Source organism: Paramisgurnus dabryanus, chromosome 9 (genome assembly GCF_030506205.2).
Source record: "Paramisgurnus dabryanus chromosome 9, PD_genome_1.1, whole genome shotgun sequence".
Classification (NCBI taxonomy): Eukaryota; Metazoa; Chordata; class Actinopteri; order Cypriniformes; family Cobitidae; genus Paramisgurnus; species Paramisgurnus dabryanus.
This window is the reverse complement of record NC_133345.1, coordinates 23,795,117-23,810,866: the sequence shown is the minus strand read 5'-3', so window position 1 is coordinate 23,810,866 and position 15,750 is coordinate 23,795,117. Positions and strand designations below refer to the sequence as shown.

The window sequence follows — 15,750 nt, the reverse complement described above, 5'->3', positions numbered from 1 at the left end:
TTCTGTCCGCTTTATTTCACTTTTATTATCTTATTCTGGACACACACATTTACACACACAACATACTCCTCTTGTCAAACTTCTGTTTTTGCTGCAGCCACATACATCTTCTGACAGCTGCTTTCAGGCACCTTGCATCTTAGAACTAAACATGCAAATTTATTTCGGTGGCATTCTTTTATCTGATTTTGTCGCGTTTGTCTGTTTTGACAGCACATGCTGCTAGATATACTGTACTGAATGCTCCCTTAGTAAAGCTTGGAGGAATAAAGCAATTAAAGTGAGAGAGTGGAGAATGGAGAGCGAGTGAGAGAGTGGAGAATGGAGAGCGAAAGAGAGAGAGATGGAGAAATGGAAGAAAATGGAAGCTCTTGGGATTAGATAGAGAGAGAGAGAGAGAAAGGGAGAGTTTGGCTTTTAAATAAACTGTAAAAACTGTTTTGATGGGTGACCTAAAATTGGGCTTCATGTAGTAATTGCATTTAAATAAGTTATAATATATTTAAATAAGTTATAATATGATACATGACTGAGTCAACCAACTAATGTAAGGCGGAAATATCTTTTTAAGGGCACATATTATGCACATTTATACAGATGTAATACTGTAATACTGTATACAGAAGTCTCAGGTGTGCCTAGATTATTTCTACAGAATGTTCAAAATGCCCCTATTTGGGTGAAAGCAAAAAAGTGCTGGTTGTTTGTGTACCTGTAAATGCAAATGAGCTACTGCTCCTCATTCCCTTACCAACAGACAGTGAGCGCTTTCAGTTAAAGGGATAGTTCATCTTATAATGAACATTCAGTCACCATTTACTCATCCTCATGTTGTTTTAAACCTGTATAAATTTCTTTTTTTCTTATGAACACAAAAGAAGATATTTTGAGAAATGATGCAGCAGACAGTGACCATTGACTTCCATAGTACCCATTAAATGTCATCATATTTTTTATTTATATTGTCAACTGTGTGCTTACCATCATTTATGTCCTATCCTGTTCTCGTTATACATGTTACCCCTAGGAGACATTATCAGGAAACATAACATAAGTTTTCACTGCTATGCGGATGATACCCAGCTTTACATCTCCTCGCATCCCAGCGAAACACACACGTTTTCTAAGCTAAAAGACTGCATTAGCGATGTTAGTGACTGGATGGCACATAACTTTCTTAAGCTCAACTCCAATAAGACAGAGGTACTTATTATTGAACCAAATCGCTACAAACATAATATGTCAGATTACAAATTGCACATAGATGGCTGTACTGTGGTGCCATCTTCCACGGTTAGGAACTTAGGTGTGATGTTCGACAGCAACTTATCCTTTGATAGTCATATCGCCAACGTCTGCCGCACAGCATTCTTCCATCTTAGAAATATCTCAAAAATACGCCATATACTGTCTACATCTGACGCAGAGAAGCTTATTCATGCTTTTATGACCTCTAGAATAGACTATTGTAACTCGCTACTCGGGGGATGCCATTCAAATCAGATCAACAAGCTTCAGCTAGTTCAAAACGCTTCTGCAAGGGTACTTACTCGATCTAAGAAGTATGACCACATAAGCCCAATTCTGGCATCTTTACACTGGCTACCAGTTAAATATCGCATCCAATTTAAAATATCACTAATCACCTACAAAGCTTTAAATGGCTTAGCACCCTCATATCTTAGAGAATTACTATCAGAATACAATCCATCACGCACACTACGGTCGCAAAATTCTGGCCTATTGATTATCCCTAGACTATCAAAAGTGTCTAAAAGTGGAAGATCCTTTTCCTACTTAGCCCCTAAGCTCTGGAATGATTTACCAACTGATGTCCGAGAATCAGACACAGTCGATCATTTTAAATCTAGACTTAAAACTTTTCTCTTCAACAAAGCATTCGCATAATTTGTCTAGTAAAGGTTCTTAACTCGCAATAGTTATTTTCACGGAACACTCACGGTCATAACACAGACCAACCAAATAAATAAATAAAAACCTTTTCTGCATGAACACTTAAAATGAATTGCATTAAATAGTTTGCCACCGTTTGCCACTGAACCTGCATTAACGACGACAGTGGGGCTTCCGGCCTTAGTCAAACCGGGTTTGGCACGTATGGTCGGGTTGCGATTTTGGTGCTTTCGTGTGTCTTGTGAATAGTATGCCATACAGACCCGTTTGCCACTGAACCTGCATTAACGACGACAGTGGGGCTTCCGGCCTTAGTCAAACCGGGTTTGGCACGTATGGTCGGGTTGCGATTTTGGTGCTTTCGTGTGTCTTGTGAATAGTATGCCATACAGACCCGTTTGCCACTGAACCTGCATTAACGACGACAGTGGGGCCTCCAGCCTTAGTCAAACGGGTTGGTATGTATGGTCGGGTTGCGTTTTTCGCGCTTTCGTGTGTCTTGTGAATAGTATGCCATACAGACCCGTTTGCCACTGAACCTGCATTAACGACGACAGTGGGGCCTCCAGCCTTAGTCAAACGGGTTAACACGTATGGTCGGGTTGCGATTTTGGCGCTATCGTAAGTCTTATGAATAGTATGCCATACAGACCCGTTTGCCACTGAACCTGCATTAACGACGACAGTGGGGCCTCCAGCCTTAGTCAAACGGGTTGGCACGTATGGTCGGGTTGCGTTTTTCGCGCTTTCGTGTGTCTTGTGAATAGTATGCCATACAGACCCGTTTGCCACTGAACCTGCATTAACGACGACAGTGGGGCCTCCAGCCTTAGTCAAACGGGTTGGCACGTATGGTCGGGTTGCGTTTTTCGCGCTTTCGTGTGTCTTGTGAATAGTATGCCATACAGACCCGTTTGCCACTGAACCTGCATTAACGACGACAGTGGGGCCTCTCAGCCTTAGTCAAACGGGTTGGCACGTATGGTCGGGTTGCGATTTTGGCGCTATCGTAAGTCTTATGAATAGTATGCCATACAGACCCGTTTGCCACTGAACCTGCATTAACGACGACAGTGGGGCTTCCGGCCTTAGTCAAACGGGTTAACACGTATGGTCGGGTTGCGATGTTTTTGGCGTTTTCTCCTGGTCCTGTAAATGGTATACAATATAGACCCGTTTGCCACTGAACCTGCATTAACGACGACAGTGGGGCTTTAGGCCTTAGTCAAACGGGTCGTCAGGTTTCATTTTCTCTTAAAGATCGGAAGGTGACCCTTATTTACCATATATACCCTCGCATTGGGCCCCCAATTTGCTAAATCCTCAACTGTGGATAACATAATTATGCCGCTATATTTAGTCTGTCTGGAACTAAGCTGAGTTAAACCACATCACTGTGTGACACTTCAATACATATGAACGGCCGCTACGCTAATACGATTTTGTTTTTCTCTCCCTGTCTCGTCCTCGACCCGAGGACGAGACAAACAGACCCAGTCCCGGTAGATGTGAAAGTCGGCACACCTCTGATCTACTGGCTGTCCTTCAACGTTATGCCCAGCTGATACCTGACCAACGATCACCGGCAGAACCGCTTAATCTCCGCTAAATCTCCTTTTCCGTTCTCCCAAGGGTTTTTCCCTCCTAGGACTTATTTTTCCTCGGATAAAAGCCCGGGGTTTTTTTCTCCTAGGGGGTTTTTCACCCCGGGGAGGCAGCCTTTTTGGGCTTTACCTAGCTTCCTCTTCTATACGTTGCTTTAGTAATACGTGCAATTATAATATTGAGTCATAGCCGCAGCAAATTTAACTGCTCATGCTATCATGTATTTTGTTGTGCTATCTGTCGTTTTCTGTGCTTTTCACTGCTTCTATTTATGTAAAGCTGCTTTGAAACAATTGACTTTTGTGAAAAGCGCTATATAAATAAAATTGAATTGAATTGAATTGAATTTATCTAAATATTTTCTTCATCATTTATCACAATAATTCCAAAATATTTTTTCCTACTATGGAAGTCAATGGTCACTATCTGCTGTGTGTTTACCATCATTTCTCAAAATATCTTCTTTTGTGTTTATCAGAAAAAAGAAATTCATACAGGTTTAGAACAACATTAGGATGAGTAAATGATGACAGAATTGTCATTTTACAGTCCCTCCAGAAAACGTGATTATGCGATCGCATGATTTAACGCATAATCAGTCAAAATCCACATATTTATGCGGGGACGCATTTTTTCAAATACACTGCACTTTCGCAGCATAAATTGCAGATTTCCATGCACAAAAATATGCGGGGCTTGCATGATTTTAAAGCAGAAAGTTGAAAAATGTTGCATTTACCTCACACAAACGCAGCCATGTCCCCTGTTGCCATGGAAACGCTATGAATTGACGTGATTATGTGACGTGAACATCATTGAAAAGCTGAAAAGCCGAAAAGCCGTTTTTGCAAGTTGCCGCCGTTTTTGCAAGTGCCCGCAGTTTTTGCAAGTTCCCGCAGTTTCATCGCATAAAATTGCATAAATATCCCGAGGATTTTTACCTGCAACAATTACAAAAAAACTCGCGTTTTTTGGAAGGACTGATTTTAAGGTGAACTATCCTTTTAAAATAAATATCTTAACTCTTTCACCGCCAGCGTTTTTAAAAAAAGTTGCCAGCCAGCGCCAGCGTTTTTCATGATTTTCACCAAAGTTTAATGCCTTCCAGAAAATGTTCTTCTTTAAATATATAAACATACAATATACCAACTGAAAGAACAGACCCTCTGCTTTCAAACAAAAAAAAAAAACGTTTCATCCTACCTTCAGTGGTTCTTTTGTAATCAGCTTTTGAATATGGGTAGGTTTCTGCAAAAACACCACATTTTGAGCAAAAAGCAGAGATAATTCCATTTTTGTGATGGACTTTTCATAGAGATCCCATTCAGAGCGATCTTTAAAACAGACACGGACATGCAGTGGTTTAAAAAGTTGCGAAAGGGTGGATAATAGCGGTATTGCGGAAAGACTGAAAATCTCGTCATTGGCGGGGAAGCATTTTCTCTTAATTGACGAGATATCTCTTTAATGGCGGTGAAAGAGTTAAGCAACATTAGCGCTACAATGTGCTTACCAACACATTAAGAAAAGCTTAGCCAGTCATTGTCTGTGGGCGGGGCTTTGTTTTCATGATGTCACATTAACATGAGAATCATGCTTTGTTTTATTGGGGATTAAAAAAGAAATAGAGTTTGGAATTTGTTTTTTTGTAGGGTTGTTGTCTTCACACTGCCCGCACACATTTATTTATTCATATAGCTTACGCTTTTATCAAAAGTGACTTAGAAAAGCTATATATGTCATAGGTCGCACGCCTCTGAAACAAATAGGGGTTAAGTGTCTTGCTCAGGACACAATGGTGTGTGGCAGTGGATTCGAACCCGGGTCTCTCACACCAAATGCGGGGGTCTCATCCACTGCGCCATCACCAACCCATTTATTTCCAAACACCTTGTAAACTTGGATTTTGCATAATAATTTTAAGTAGCGAGAGAGAGTAAATGCATATTTTCACCTTTTATGGCAGTGTTTCTACATTCTGTTATTTATATAGGCCGACATATAAAACATCCTGGGAGGGGGTCCCAGATGACTGGAGTTGAGAAGCACTGCTTTATGGGATATTGACATTAACACTAAATGATCTGATGGTAATGACTATTTAGTTCTTTTCAGTATATTTATGGTGTTTGTCTGACCCACAGGCTCCAGATGTGCCTCTGGTTCCTCTATATCAGAGACTGGTTTTAAAGAGTGTGTCCTCCCTGAACCTCTCTATGAAACTGACCCTGCATGAGCCCTTCGCCCTGTGTGAATATGAGGGGGATGAGCTGTTTGCAACCTCAAAGGTAAACAATTTGACATACAGTATGATACATGAATTAATTATTTAAATCTTGGCGCAATGTAAGTATAATTATGTCAGTGTAATTGCAATACATATTAGCATTTGTTGTTACCCTATGGATTAATGAACAATTGCTTCCACAAAACAAAATAAAAAGCAGACTTAAAGTAAATTAAAACAATAATTGCGTTGCATGCAAGTTGTACAGGTAAGATTATAATGCTTTTAAATGTCTACATATCAAAAAAAAAAAAAAAATGTAATAGTCACATTCTTGTCTTTCTATAGAGTCTGGTGTTGGCTGTGGGAGCTGAAAAAGAACTGTGGGTCTGTTTCAACCCCATGTATCAACAGGACTGCTTCAGCCGTGTGGTTGAAGATGAGCTAGAACTCTGTTACCACAGCCACCCACAGCGGGACAGGGTGGCATTACGGGGTGAGGTGCACTTCCCCAATCTTCAGTTTTCCAGCACGACCCTTGACTTTGGCTGCATTCTTAACAACACAAAATCCCGCCGCAAACTCACTATGACCAACTGCAGTCCACTTTGCGTTTCTTACCGTTGGGCCTTTCTGGTGGACCGACAACAATGCCATATTGGGTAAGAAAAGCACACTAAATTTAATTTATAATTTAATAAATACTTACCTATTTAGTATGGTGCACGATTTTTGAAACGCTTTGAAAGGGAGAGTCGGGCCGACCATCAAAACAAACTTGCAGCCAATCAGCAGTATGGGGCATGTCTACTAATGACACGGAGAATGTCTACTAATGACACTTACTTGTGCTTTGCAAGTCTTTGAGTCTGCAGCATGTGTATGTGATCTATGTCTCCTGTAGCTGTTTGTCCGTGGCAAAATTCTGACTTCCCCTTTTACTCTTGTGCCGGGCTTTTAACGTCGCCTTGCGTGTGAAACGGATTCACATGTTAAAACATGCAATACTATCAAAACATATTCGACCTGGATTACCGTAGTAATGCACATTGCTTTCACTCATTTACGACATCGTTGCCTGGGATGCGTATGTGTGGGCGTGTCTATCAAAAGAAGGTCCAGATTCGACTGGGTTAGGGGCGTGTTTGCTTAGGTGATTTCAAATTTCAACATTGACATTTAGAGATCGCGCACCTGCCTTTAAGTATATCAAACCTACTAAAAAATCTTGATTGCGTGTAATTTGCATCACAAGTGTTGCAGAATTGCACAAGGTATGGTTTCACAAAGACCTCCCCTTTCTTTATGCTTATTCTTTGAAGCAAATCCCCTGCCCCAAACTAGCGCCATTGGTTAAACCAATGCTACTACTGAATGTCTATTCCATATACTGTAAAAAAGATGGACGTAGTGTCCGCAACGTCACCCATAGGTTAGCTTGACTTTAGTGACAGCAGTAGCTGTTCAATGTCACTCAAGTGGCCACGCCCTTAATTATGCAGAACTTTAAGGGTTAATATAATTTAAACGGATGAGTAACAAAAAAATTCATCCCCCTCACAGTTGTCATGAAGGGCAAAATTAGCTATATAGAAAAAACTTTTTGTACCAGGCTGTTTATTATTTTATACTGTGAAGTTGGAGCCTGCCTCTAGCGGCCAGTCGATGAATTGCAGTTTAAATCACTTCCGTATTGGCTTCATCAGAGAGATCGGAAGGTTGCCCCTGGGTCTATACATGCTTACTTATTTACTTGAATAGAAGAATGGATGTACAAAATAGAGACATCACCTTTTAACGTATACTTTAGAATTTTCATTTAGTTTATAAATGTTTTTCTGCACCCTTGAAGTCATAAAATGTAAGAAGCACAAGGGCACCTCTGCATTTTTTACTTGGCTCGACTGTGCTATGTTTTAATTTGGAGCCGGTGCATTTTTAATGCAGCCAGCTGAGGAAAGCAGTCCATCAAGTTTGGACCTAAGCTGATGTTTAGCAATTCAAAGGGTGCATAAACAACTTCTTGAGAAATGTTCAAGGAGTATTGATTTTCTCTTGACAAATGCAACATCAAAAACAAATTAGTGAATAAATACATTTTGGAACAAATGTTTCTTCTTTACCTCTAAAGTTTAAGCAATCAATGCTTCAATTCAGTACATGTTAAAGATGGACAGATGTATGCTGTGAGAAAATGCAATAACTTACCATAATTGAATAAGCGAGTTATAATGTATGACAGATTGACACTCAATGCTGATGGTATAGTGTACAGTATAGTGGAACGTCATGTAATTAAATAATAGATAATCAGCATTTACAGTCTTGTCTAATAAAATGGCACACAGCGATAACTGACAAACATTTGCAATGTTCCAGAATATTTCCTGTGTCTGCAAATGATTTTAGATTCATCACAATACTTTAGAGCTTTGTCATGCTCACACACAAAGCATCATACTGTATAACCATACGTCTTACTTATGGATTCCTGTTTAGAATTAAAAAATGGCTTGCACAAAGCTTCCTTCTAAATCTTACCTGCCGATAGTAAAGAGTTGAGTTTTTATTGTTTTAAATTAATGTTTGGTAGCTGCCACGTCCCATGTCAAATAAATCAATAGAGCCCCTGTGCTGAATACAACTGCAATTCATCCAACTCCTGCACGAGCCAATACAACTGTGACCTTTCCTATCAATACAGCAGGGCTTTCTGCATACATTGTCCAGCCTGCTAATTAAAAGCCTATCGGTAATTAAACCACGAGCGAGACCACTATTATTCTTTGATCCTGTTGGGCTCTCAGCACATGGCGGATTTTGTGCTGATGGACGGCTTTTACTTTGAGACAGATGTGAGACTGATTACTTTTTCCTTTATTTTTGATAGGTTTTTTGATGTGGAGAGCCGAGGGATCGAAGCGTACACCGCGGGGAAAGGAGAAGAGAGCGAGGAGGTGCGGAGGGAGCTGTTAAAGACGAAAGAAGCTGACGCCAAGACGGACCCAAACAGGTCCGAGAACAGCTTTTGTGTGAGATCGGAGGCTGACAAGTCCCTCGGGCCGCACTAATAATAAGCGGGAATTATGAGGATACATATAAAGTGGGATGTTTACTCTGAATCTCATCATGTTAGCAGACCTCTGAGTATTACCTCACTGCTTCATAATGAGATGATGAGGCATAACCTCCCACGAAAATCATTAGTTTGCTCATGAGCAGCCATCACACACACACATTCTTATAGGAAGATCAGGTAGGCATCGTGAGTCATGTAGACGGCATATCTGACAGAACAATCTGTTGAGGGCTGCCTTTGTGAACACCTGCACCTGTCTTTCTTCCCACCGTGTTTGTATATGACAGTGGAGATGTTGGGGAATAAGTATTCACTTTCATTAACAAAAAAACAACAACAGGAAAAGAACACCACAGAAGCTGAGCTTATTTAGATTTAGTATTTAAACCGAAAATGTTTTATAAGATAAAGATGCTTTATTTCCTGTTTGTAGCAGAAAAATCCATTAAAGCCTTTTTCTTTTTATTACACATACAACACTGCCCCCTGCTGACTGTGTTAATTTGCCAAATACATTTACTATAACAACTTGCCTACTGTAGATTCAATACAGCTTTGCGTTTTACCATGATTTTCATTGGAGCTGTCCTTTAGGCTTAAGGCCAGGTGCTATTATGCATTAATTTCATCAATAAACTCATTATCATGTTGTATTATTTTCCATTTCCGTCCTTCTTCACAGCTGTGTGAACTTTTTCGTGTGACAAATTGCACCCATTTAATTATTTATTGCTTTCTGTAATTAATGCCTCTCTTGACAGGCCCAATTTAGGTTCTGTCTGACCCTATGGGCAGGCAGAAAAGGTAAGAGATATAGATATTTTGTAAAAAAAAACACTTCTAGTTTTTAATTTATCGGTCATGCTGTGTTTTTAAAGAAAACCTGACGTTATTAAACCTCACGTGGAAGAGGACGGATTGCAATGCGGTGTCTCTACGTCCAATGGACAGGAGACGAATAGTACTAACTTGAGACAAAGGTCAGCGACAGACTTGAGAACCATCCCCATTAATCTAACAGCCAAGGGCCATCCACATGTGGGTGTGAAGGAGGTATACCTTGTGTTCCTTTCAGTTCTCCAAAAGTCAGATTTTTTTTGTATACGAGTGCCCATATTTCATCAATTAATTCTTGTTGTGCTTTGTGGCAGGTCTTCGATATCTCATCACTGTATGGAGAACTGCAGCCTGGTGACACCAAACTGGTGACCTTCTCATTTCTTGGCCATGCTAATATCAGCACTCATGTGTTGGCATTGTGTGAGGTGGAGGGGGGGCCCACCTATGAGATCACACTGAAGGGTCAAGCCTCATTTGTGTCATATACACTAGACAAGAATGACATTGACTTCGGCTTGCTGGTAAATAAACCAACTTTAACTATAAAGGAAGTAGAATCTGGTGTCTGCTTGGTTTTTATGGATATGAATTTCAAGTGTTTCTGTCTTGTTGCATGTAATGGCAGTTGTTTGACCATGTGGCAGAGGCAGAGATCACTTTGAAGAACACAGGGGCAGTTTGCTTTGATTTCTCCACTTTACCTGATGAACAAGAGCTCTCTGTTGACCAGCCCTTACCTGGTCAACCGCTCATTATCCCGAGCAAGGTGAGTCGTTCTCCATGACCAGACCAGAGTGAATCTGTGGACATTTTCTGCACTTTTTTTGGGGGGGGGGTAAACATGAAAAATGTATGGGAGAGCAAAGAGTATTATTATATTTTTATTGGTAGCAAAGAGAGATGAATGTACTGAAGTCTGTGACTGCTAATGACTTTTTTTTATGTTAATATATCACATTTATAAAATTACAGTTATAGGTATATGAATGTATTATGGTTAAGGTGATTTGATTTGCTCATGTTTCTCCTGAAGGGCCACCTAGAGCCATATGCAGAAATAAGACTCAGTGTTTGCTACCTACCAGGGATCCCGGAGGTTTTTCACAAGACTTTTCAGTTGCAAGTGGCCTTCTTTGAGACAGAGAGCATAACTGTAAGAGGAGAGGGCATTTTCCCTAGAGTGTGTCTGGACCTGCCTACAGATCTGAGTGAGTCTTCATTAGTGCCGCTTGCTAAGATGCTGATACATTTTTAACCCTTTCCCCTCGTCAATTAAGAGAAAACATTTCCCAGCCAATGACGCTTTTCTGACAAGTTTTTACGGTAATCTGCAATTCCACTATTATCCACTAGATGGCGTAATTTACCCAATTTATAAAAATCTGAAGCAAAAACTGATTTAAAGGCGCTCTAAGCGAATTGACGCGTTTTAGACCATAAAATTTTTTTGTTACATACAGCAAACATCTTCTCACTATCTGCTTGCTGCCTGTCCGCTGATCAAACTATAAAAAACACGATCTCTGTAGACAGCCCAGGCTTCACAAACGGCAATAACAACATAGTGGACAAACCTAGCACCACAAAACAAAACAAAGTGTTCCAGCCAATAAACGACAAAAAGGATTTGGGGGTGTGGGTTGGGCGCGTTCATGAAAGCACGGAAGGGAGGGGGAGGAGTTAGCTACGCTCTGTCTGTTTGAAAACAATTCAAACGTCAACAAAAACTAACGTCTCGCAGATTCGCTTAGAACGCCTTTAAATAATTTTAAACTCCATGTATATTTTGATAATTGTTCTGAATCAGGGGCCGTATTCACAAAGAATTTTAAGGCTAAAAGTAGCTCCTAACTGGCGAATTTAGGAGCAACTCCTAAAAATAATGGGCGTGTCACTCCTAAAATTAGGACTCCTAATTTTTTTCACTAAGAGTAATTCACAAAGCATTTTAGCCCTAAAAGTAGCACCTAAGTCTGGGACAGCTTAAAAGAAGTCGAGAGGACTCCTAACTCACTAAGACCTATTCACAAAGGATCTTAAAATGCCTTATGTGCTTAACATGGACAGTTTTACCAACTCAAAAGCATTGCACATACTTAAAAGCACACTTTAATGTAAGCATATTGTTTATGACATTTGTTTCATAATTCATTACATTCATGACAAGCAGGAAGTTTTTTAGAATTACATGAAACAATAATGATATTAAATATTTAATATTATAGGCATACCTGTTGCCATGCTAGTCTGTTTAAAGGCTGCAATCTCAACCCTCTACTGCGATTGTAATGCATATACCACCGCCTCTCGCATTCGTCCGGGGTCCGCGACATAAGCGGGAATGTTGCATTGATCTGCAACAAATCCTCTCCCCAGTGATGCGCGGGTTGATCGGAAATGAGCGGATGCATGTGGTCACCCGCGGTCACGAGTCATCCAAAAATATTTTTTATGATATTCGGGTCGCGTTCGGTCGGGTCGTTTGAAATAAAGATTAACTATTAAACAATTACTACTTAAAAAAAATGCTGGCCAGGGAGCGGGTCGGGTACACTATTTATTTTTTATTTTTTGCGGTCCGAGTTGCGGGCGGGTTAGTTGAAAACGTTGGTCGGGTGCCAGTTGTTTTGTACATTGACCCGCGCATCACTTTCTCGCATGTCTCACGCTTAGTTTTGCTTGATATCTCAGTGCCGAATTTCCCTTTTATTACGTTTCTTTTTTCCAGCACCAACTGGGCCAGCAGCAGTAACTGATCCTGCATCCATTTGGGCTTTCTTTTGGCGAGTTCCACCATCATTTATTTATTACATTAGGCAGGCTTCTTTAATATGGGCAACATTTCCTTGCTTTAAGTAGTCTATTTAGGCTAATAGGATGTACATTAATCAAGCAAGTAATGCAAAGTCGTTTTATTATTAGGCAATTGGCGGTTTTCATTTGTATTAGGCTTGATTTAATTTAATTTAATTCACAACTTTTCTTTAATATATGCATTTTGATGGCATTATTATTATTTTGTATAGGACACAGACATATTTCGATATTGTAATTCCATGATTTGGTGCGTCTGTGTTATGTTACGCATGACAGCCCTGTCATCTAACAACCAATCACCGTGGTCATTGCGAGGCAGCTCGTGCATGAGAATTGACGTCATCCGTAGCAACGAAGACTCACTCTTAGTTTAGGAGTTATCATTTTTCCTTACTAAAAGTAGGTCTGAAAGGCGTTGTGAATAACTTTTAAGAGAAAACTCCTAGCTAAAATCTTTTAGTGCGATTTAGGAGTACTCTTAGTGATAAGATAAAATGCTTTGTGAATACGGCCCCTGATCTCTAACAAAATTCCATTACAAAAATGCATTTATTTCAGCTTTTTGCTCAAAATTTGGTATTTTTAAAGAAACATACCCATATTTAAGAGGTTATAAAAGAGAACTAATGAAGATAGGATGAAACTTTTTTCCCGTTTTGTTTGTTTGAAAGCAGAGGGTAGTGTTGTAGTCAAGACCACCTAAACCAAGACCAAGACCAAGTCATGACCAAGACCAAGACAGGCTGAGACCGAGACAAGACCAAGACTTTAAAGGGTCGAGACCAAGTCAAGACCAAGACCAGTGCAAGTCACTGCATTAAAACACGTTATCGTCTCCAGCGTAAATCTCTTTTCTTGGACTACAACAAACACATGGATTGTAGGCAACAGTTTACTTACTGGGATTGGTGATGTAGACAAGACTAACATTATCATAATTCCTTCCGCTTCGGACTCGCTTGTAAATTAACTCCTGTTAGCATTGCATTGTAAGGGAATCTTTCAAACATGGTAAGGAGCGTCACATTTCCGGCTGACGTCAGGGGTATTCAGGCCAATCACAATGTAAAGATTAGTTGGCCAATCAGGGACACAACACTTTTTAAATCGATGAGTTTCAGGAAGAAAGGGAAATCTGGAGCTACAAAAATGTACAGTATTTCGAAAATAATGTGTTTTTTAACCATAAACAACGCGAACACATTGTATTATATCAAATACATAAAATAACATTGTTTTTTAGCAATGAAATAGGTTCCCCTTAAGTACGTTTTGGCCAGTCTGAGGTCATAGGAGCTTCATGATCACAAGATTGTTTGAGATAAAATTAATATTTTAAAATTCTGAACACGCTCCAGTTTATTCCCCTATCAAGTATGTTTGAAGAGAGGCCAACTAAGTGTCCTGTCCTGCCTAACCTTAAATTAAACACAGTCAGTCTGTGCCAGCTCTCAGATAGGCATAATTGTTTTAAAAAAATGCCTGACCTTGAACTTCTTCATAGCTATGCACAAGAAATCAACTGTTGAATCACGTTTTCCTCTCTGGTCTGTTGCCAGTTTGAAAGAGTGTTATTTATCTCAACAACATGTCTTAATGTAATTTGATGTCAGTGTAAATTGTGGTCTGATTTGGTAGCAAATATTGGCACTCCATACACTGTGAATACCTATTAATCTTACTCGGGAGCAAACATTGCAAGTTTTGTTGCTCGATAGATATTGTAGTACTTCCACAGTGAACAGTAGGATCTAAAGTGAAAGTTATAAAGTAACATGATTGTCAAGTACTCAAAACGTGACCTCTGCATTTAACCAATCCCAGCGAGTAATGAACACACACAGTGCAAGTCATGAACACAAACACTGCAGGGTCCAGGGAGAAATTGGGGATAAGGTGCTCAAGAGCACCACAGTCGGTTCCTGGCAGCCTTAAGGATCGAACTGGCAACCTTCGGGTTACGAGCCTGACTCTCTCTAGACTAGACCATTCTCTTGAACAGTGGTTTTCAAACTGGGGGCCGGGGCCCTCAGGAGGGCCGCGAGATGGTGCCAGGGTGGCCCGAGTTTTATGACATTTTATAAAATACATTCATTTATCATGAATTCTGTGTAATTAAACCTAAAAAATAATAAGCCAACTAACCAACAGCACTACTAGGTATAATTTTTTATGTTCTGTTTAATTAAAATATTACATATTAAAACTCTTTTTGTCATAAATTTTCTTTCGGGGGACCGCGAAAAAATGCACTGTACACTGTACGCACGCTGAAAAAGTTTGGGAACCACTGCTCTAGAACGCAGTCATTGCCTACACAGCATTAGATTAGTTCAAAAATTATGATCATGATTTAAAATAAACTATATGAAATTTTACTTTGCCTGTCGCAATACAAGCTGTCTTGGAAAGTACAAGGAAAATGATTGCCAATCCAGAATAGGATCGGTTGGCTACATAAAACTGTAGGGAGCCCGTAAACTTTACCATGAGATAAGACGTCTGCAGTAGTCATCAGTCTTATGAAGAGGCTATAAAATGTAATAAGTTTCCATTCTCAACCTATCTTTTCTGGCTAGATGAAGAGATATACGGCTCCTTATTAATGGAGGCAAAAAAATTGGTGGAGAGTGAGAAATTGAGAGATGGGGTACTGAGCAGGTCTGCCACAGAGGAGATGCCACCCGAAGATGACTATATTCCCACTGTGAGTATGTTTATTGGTCATCACTGTTGTTCAGTGTTTCTTTCTCTGCCTGGCTTTATTTAGGAAGTACCTAATGATGTAATCCATCTAAGCCTAGTGTGAACTTTCTGTGACTTTTATTGCAGCTTTGTAAATATTATATTGCGAATAAATGCAAATGTGCTATAATAGTTTGTATACTATCCGTGTATGCTGTAGTACGATGCCCTGCTCCAGATGGAGCTAGAGCGGCTCCTTGTGAAGGAACATGCCATAGCTGTACAGACCCAGCAGCAGGTCAGTGATCAAAGAGGAACAGCAGGATCCACAAACAAAAAGCTCAGCAAGTAAGTCAGTTCATAAAGCAACCTCTTGCTTTCTCCAGATGCCAGAGATGTCATAAGTCTGATGTGTCTTTTCTGCAGAGTAAGTTTGCCTGAGTATGTACTGGACTTTGGTTACGTCATTGTTGGCAGTGTTGCGACCCACATCGTCAAAATAACCAACACTTGTCCGTTAGCTGTGTCTTTTAGAGCTGACAGGAGTTTGCTGACAGGCACAGGTTTGTCTATACTGCAGAGT

At 40.1% G+C, this 15,750-nt stretch overlaps 1 protein-coding gene across 1 annotated transcript in view; it reads left to right on the top strand.

Annotated features, from left to right (window-relative positions):
- Positions 1 to 15,750, top strand: part of hydin (HYDIN axonemal central pair apparatus protein) — an 85,722-nt gene that overhangs the window by 36,810 nt on the left and 33,162 nt on the right. The window contains exons 21-30 of the mRNA XM_073815748.1: positions 5,664 to 5,807; positions 6,095 to 6,408; positions 8,637 to 8,759; positions 9,704 to 9,878; positions 9,977 to 10,186; positions 10,291 to 10,431; positions 10,699 to 10,873; positions 15,062 to 15,189; positions 15,388 to 15,515; positions 15,594 to 15,730. Coding sequence (XP_073671849.1) covers positions 5,664 to 5,807; positions 6,095 to 6,408; positions 8,637 to 8,759; positions 9,704 to 9,878; positions 9,977 to 10,186; positions 10,291 to 10,431; positions 10,699 to 10,873; positions 15,062 to 15,189; positions 15,388 to 15,515; positions 15,594 to 15,730 — 1,675 coding nt within the window. The remainder of the gene's footprint in view (positions 1 to 5,663; positions 5,808 to 6,094; positions 6,409 to 8,636; positions 8,760 to 9,703; positions 9,879 to 9,976; positions 10,187 to 10,290; positions 10,432 to 10,698; positions 10,874 to 15,061; positions 15,190 to 15,387; positions 15,516 to 15,593; positions 15,731 to 15,750) is intronic.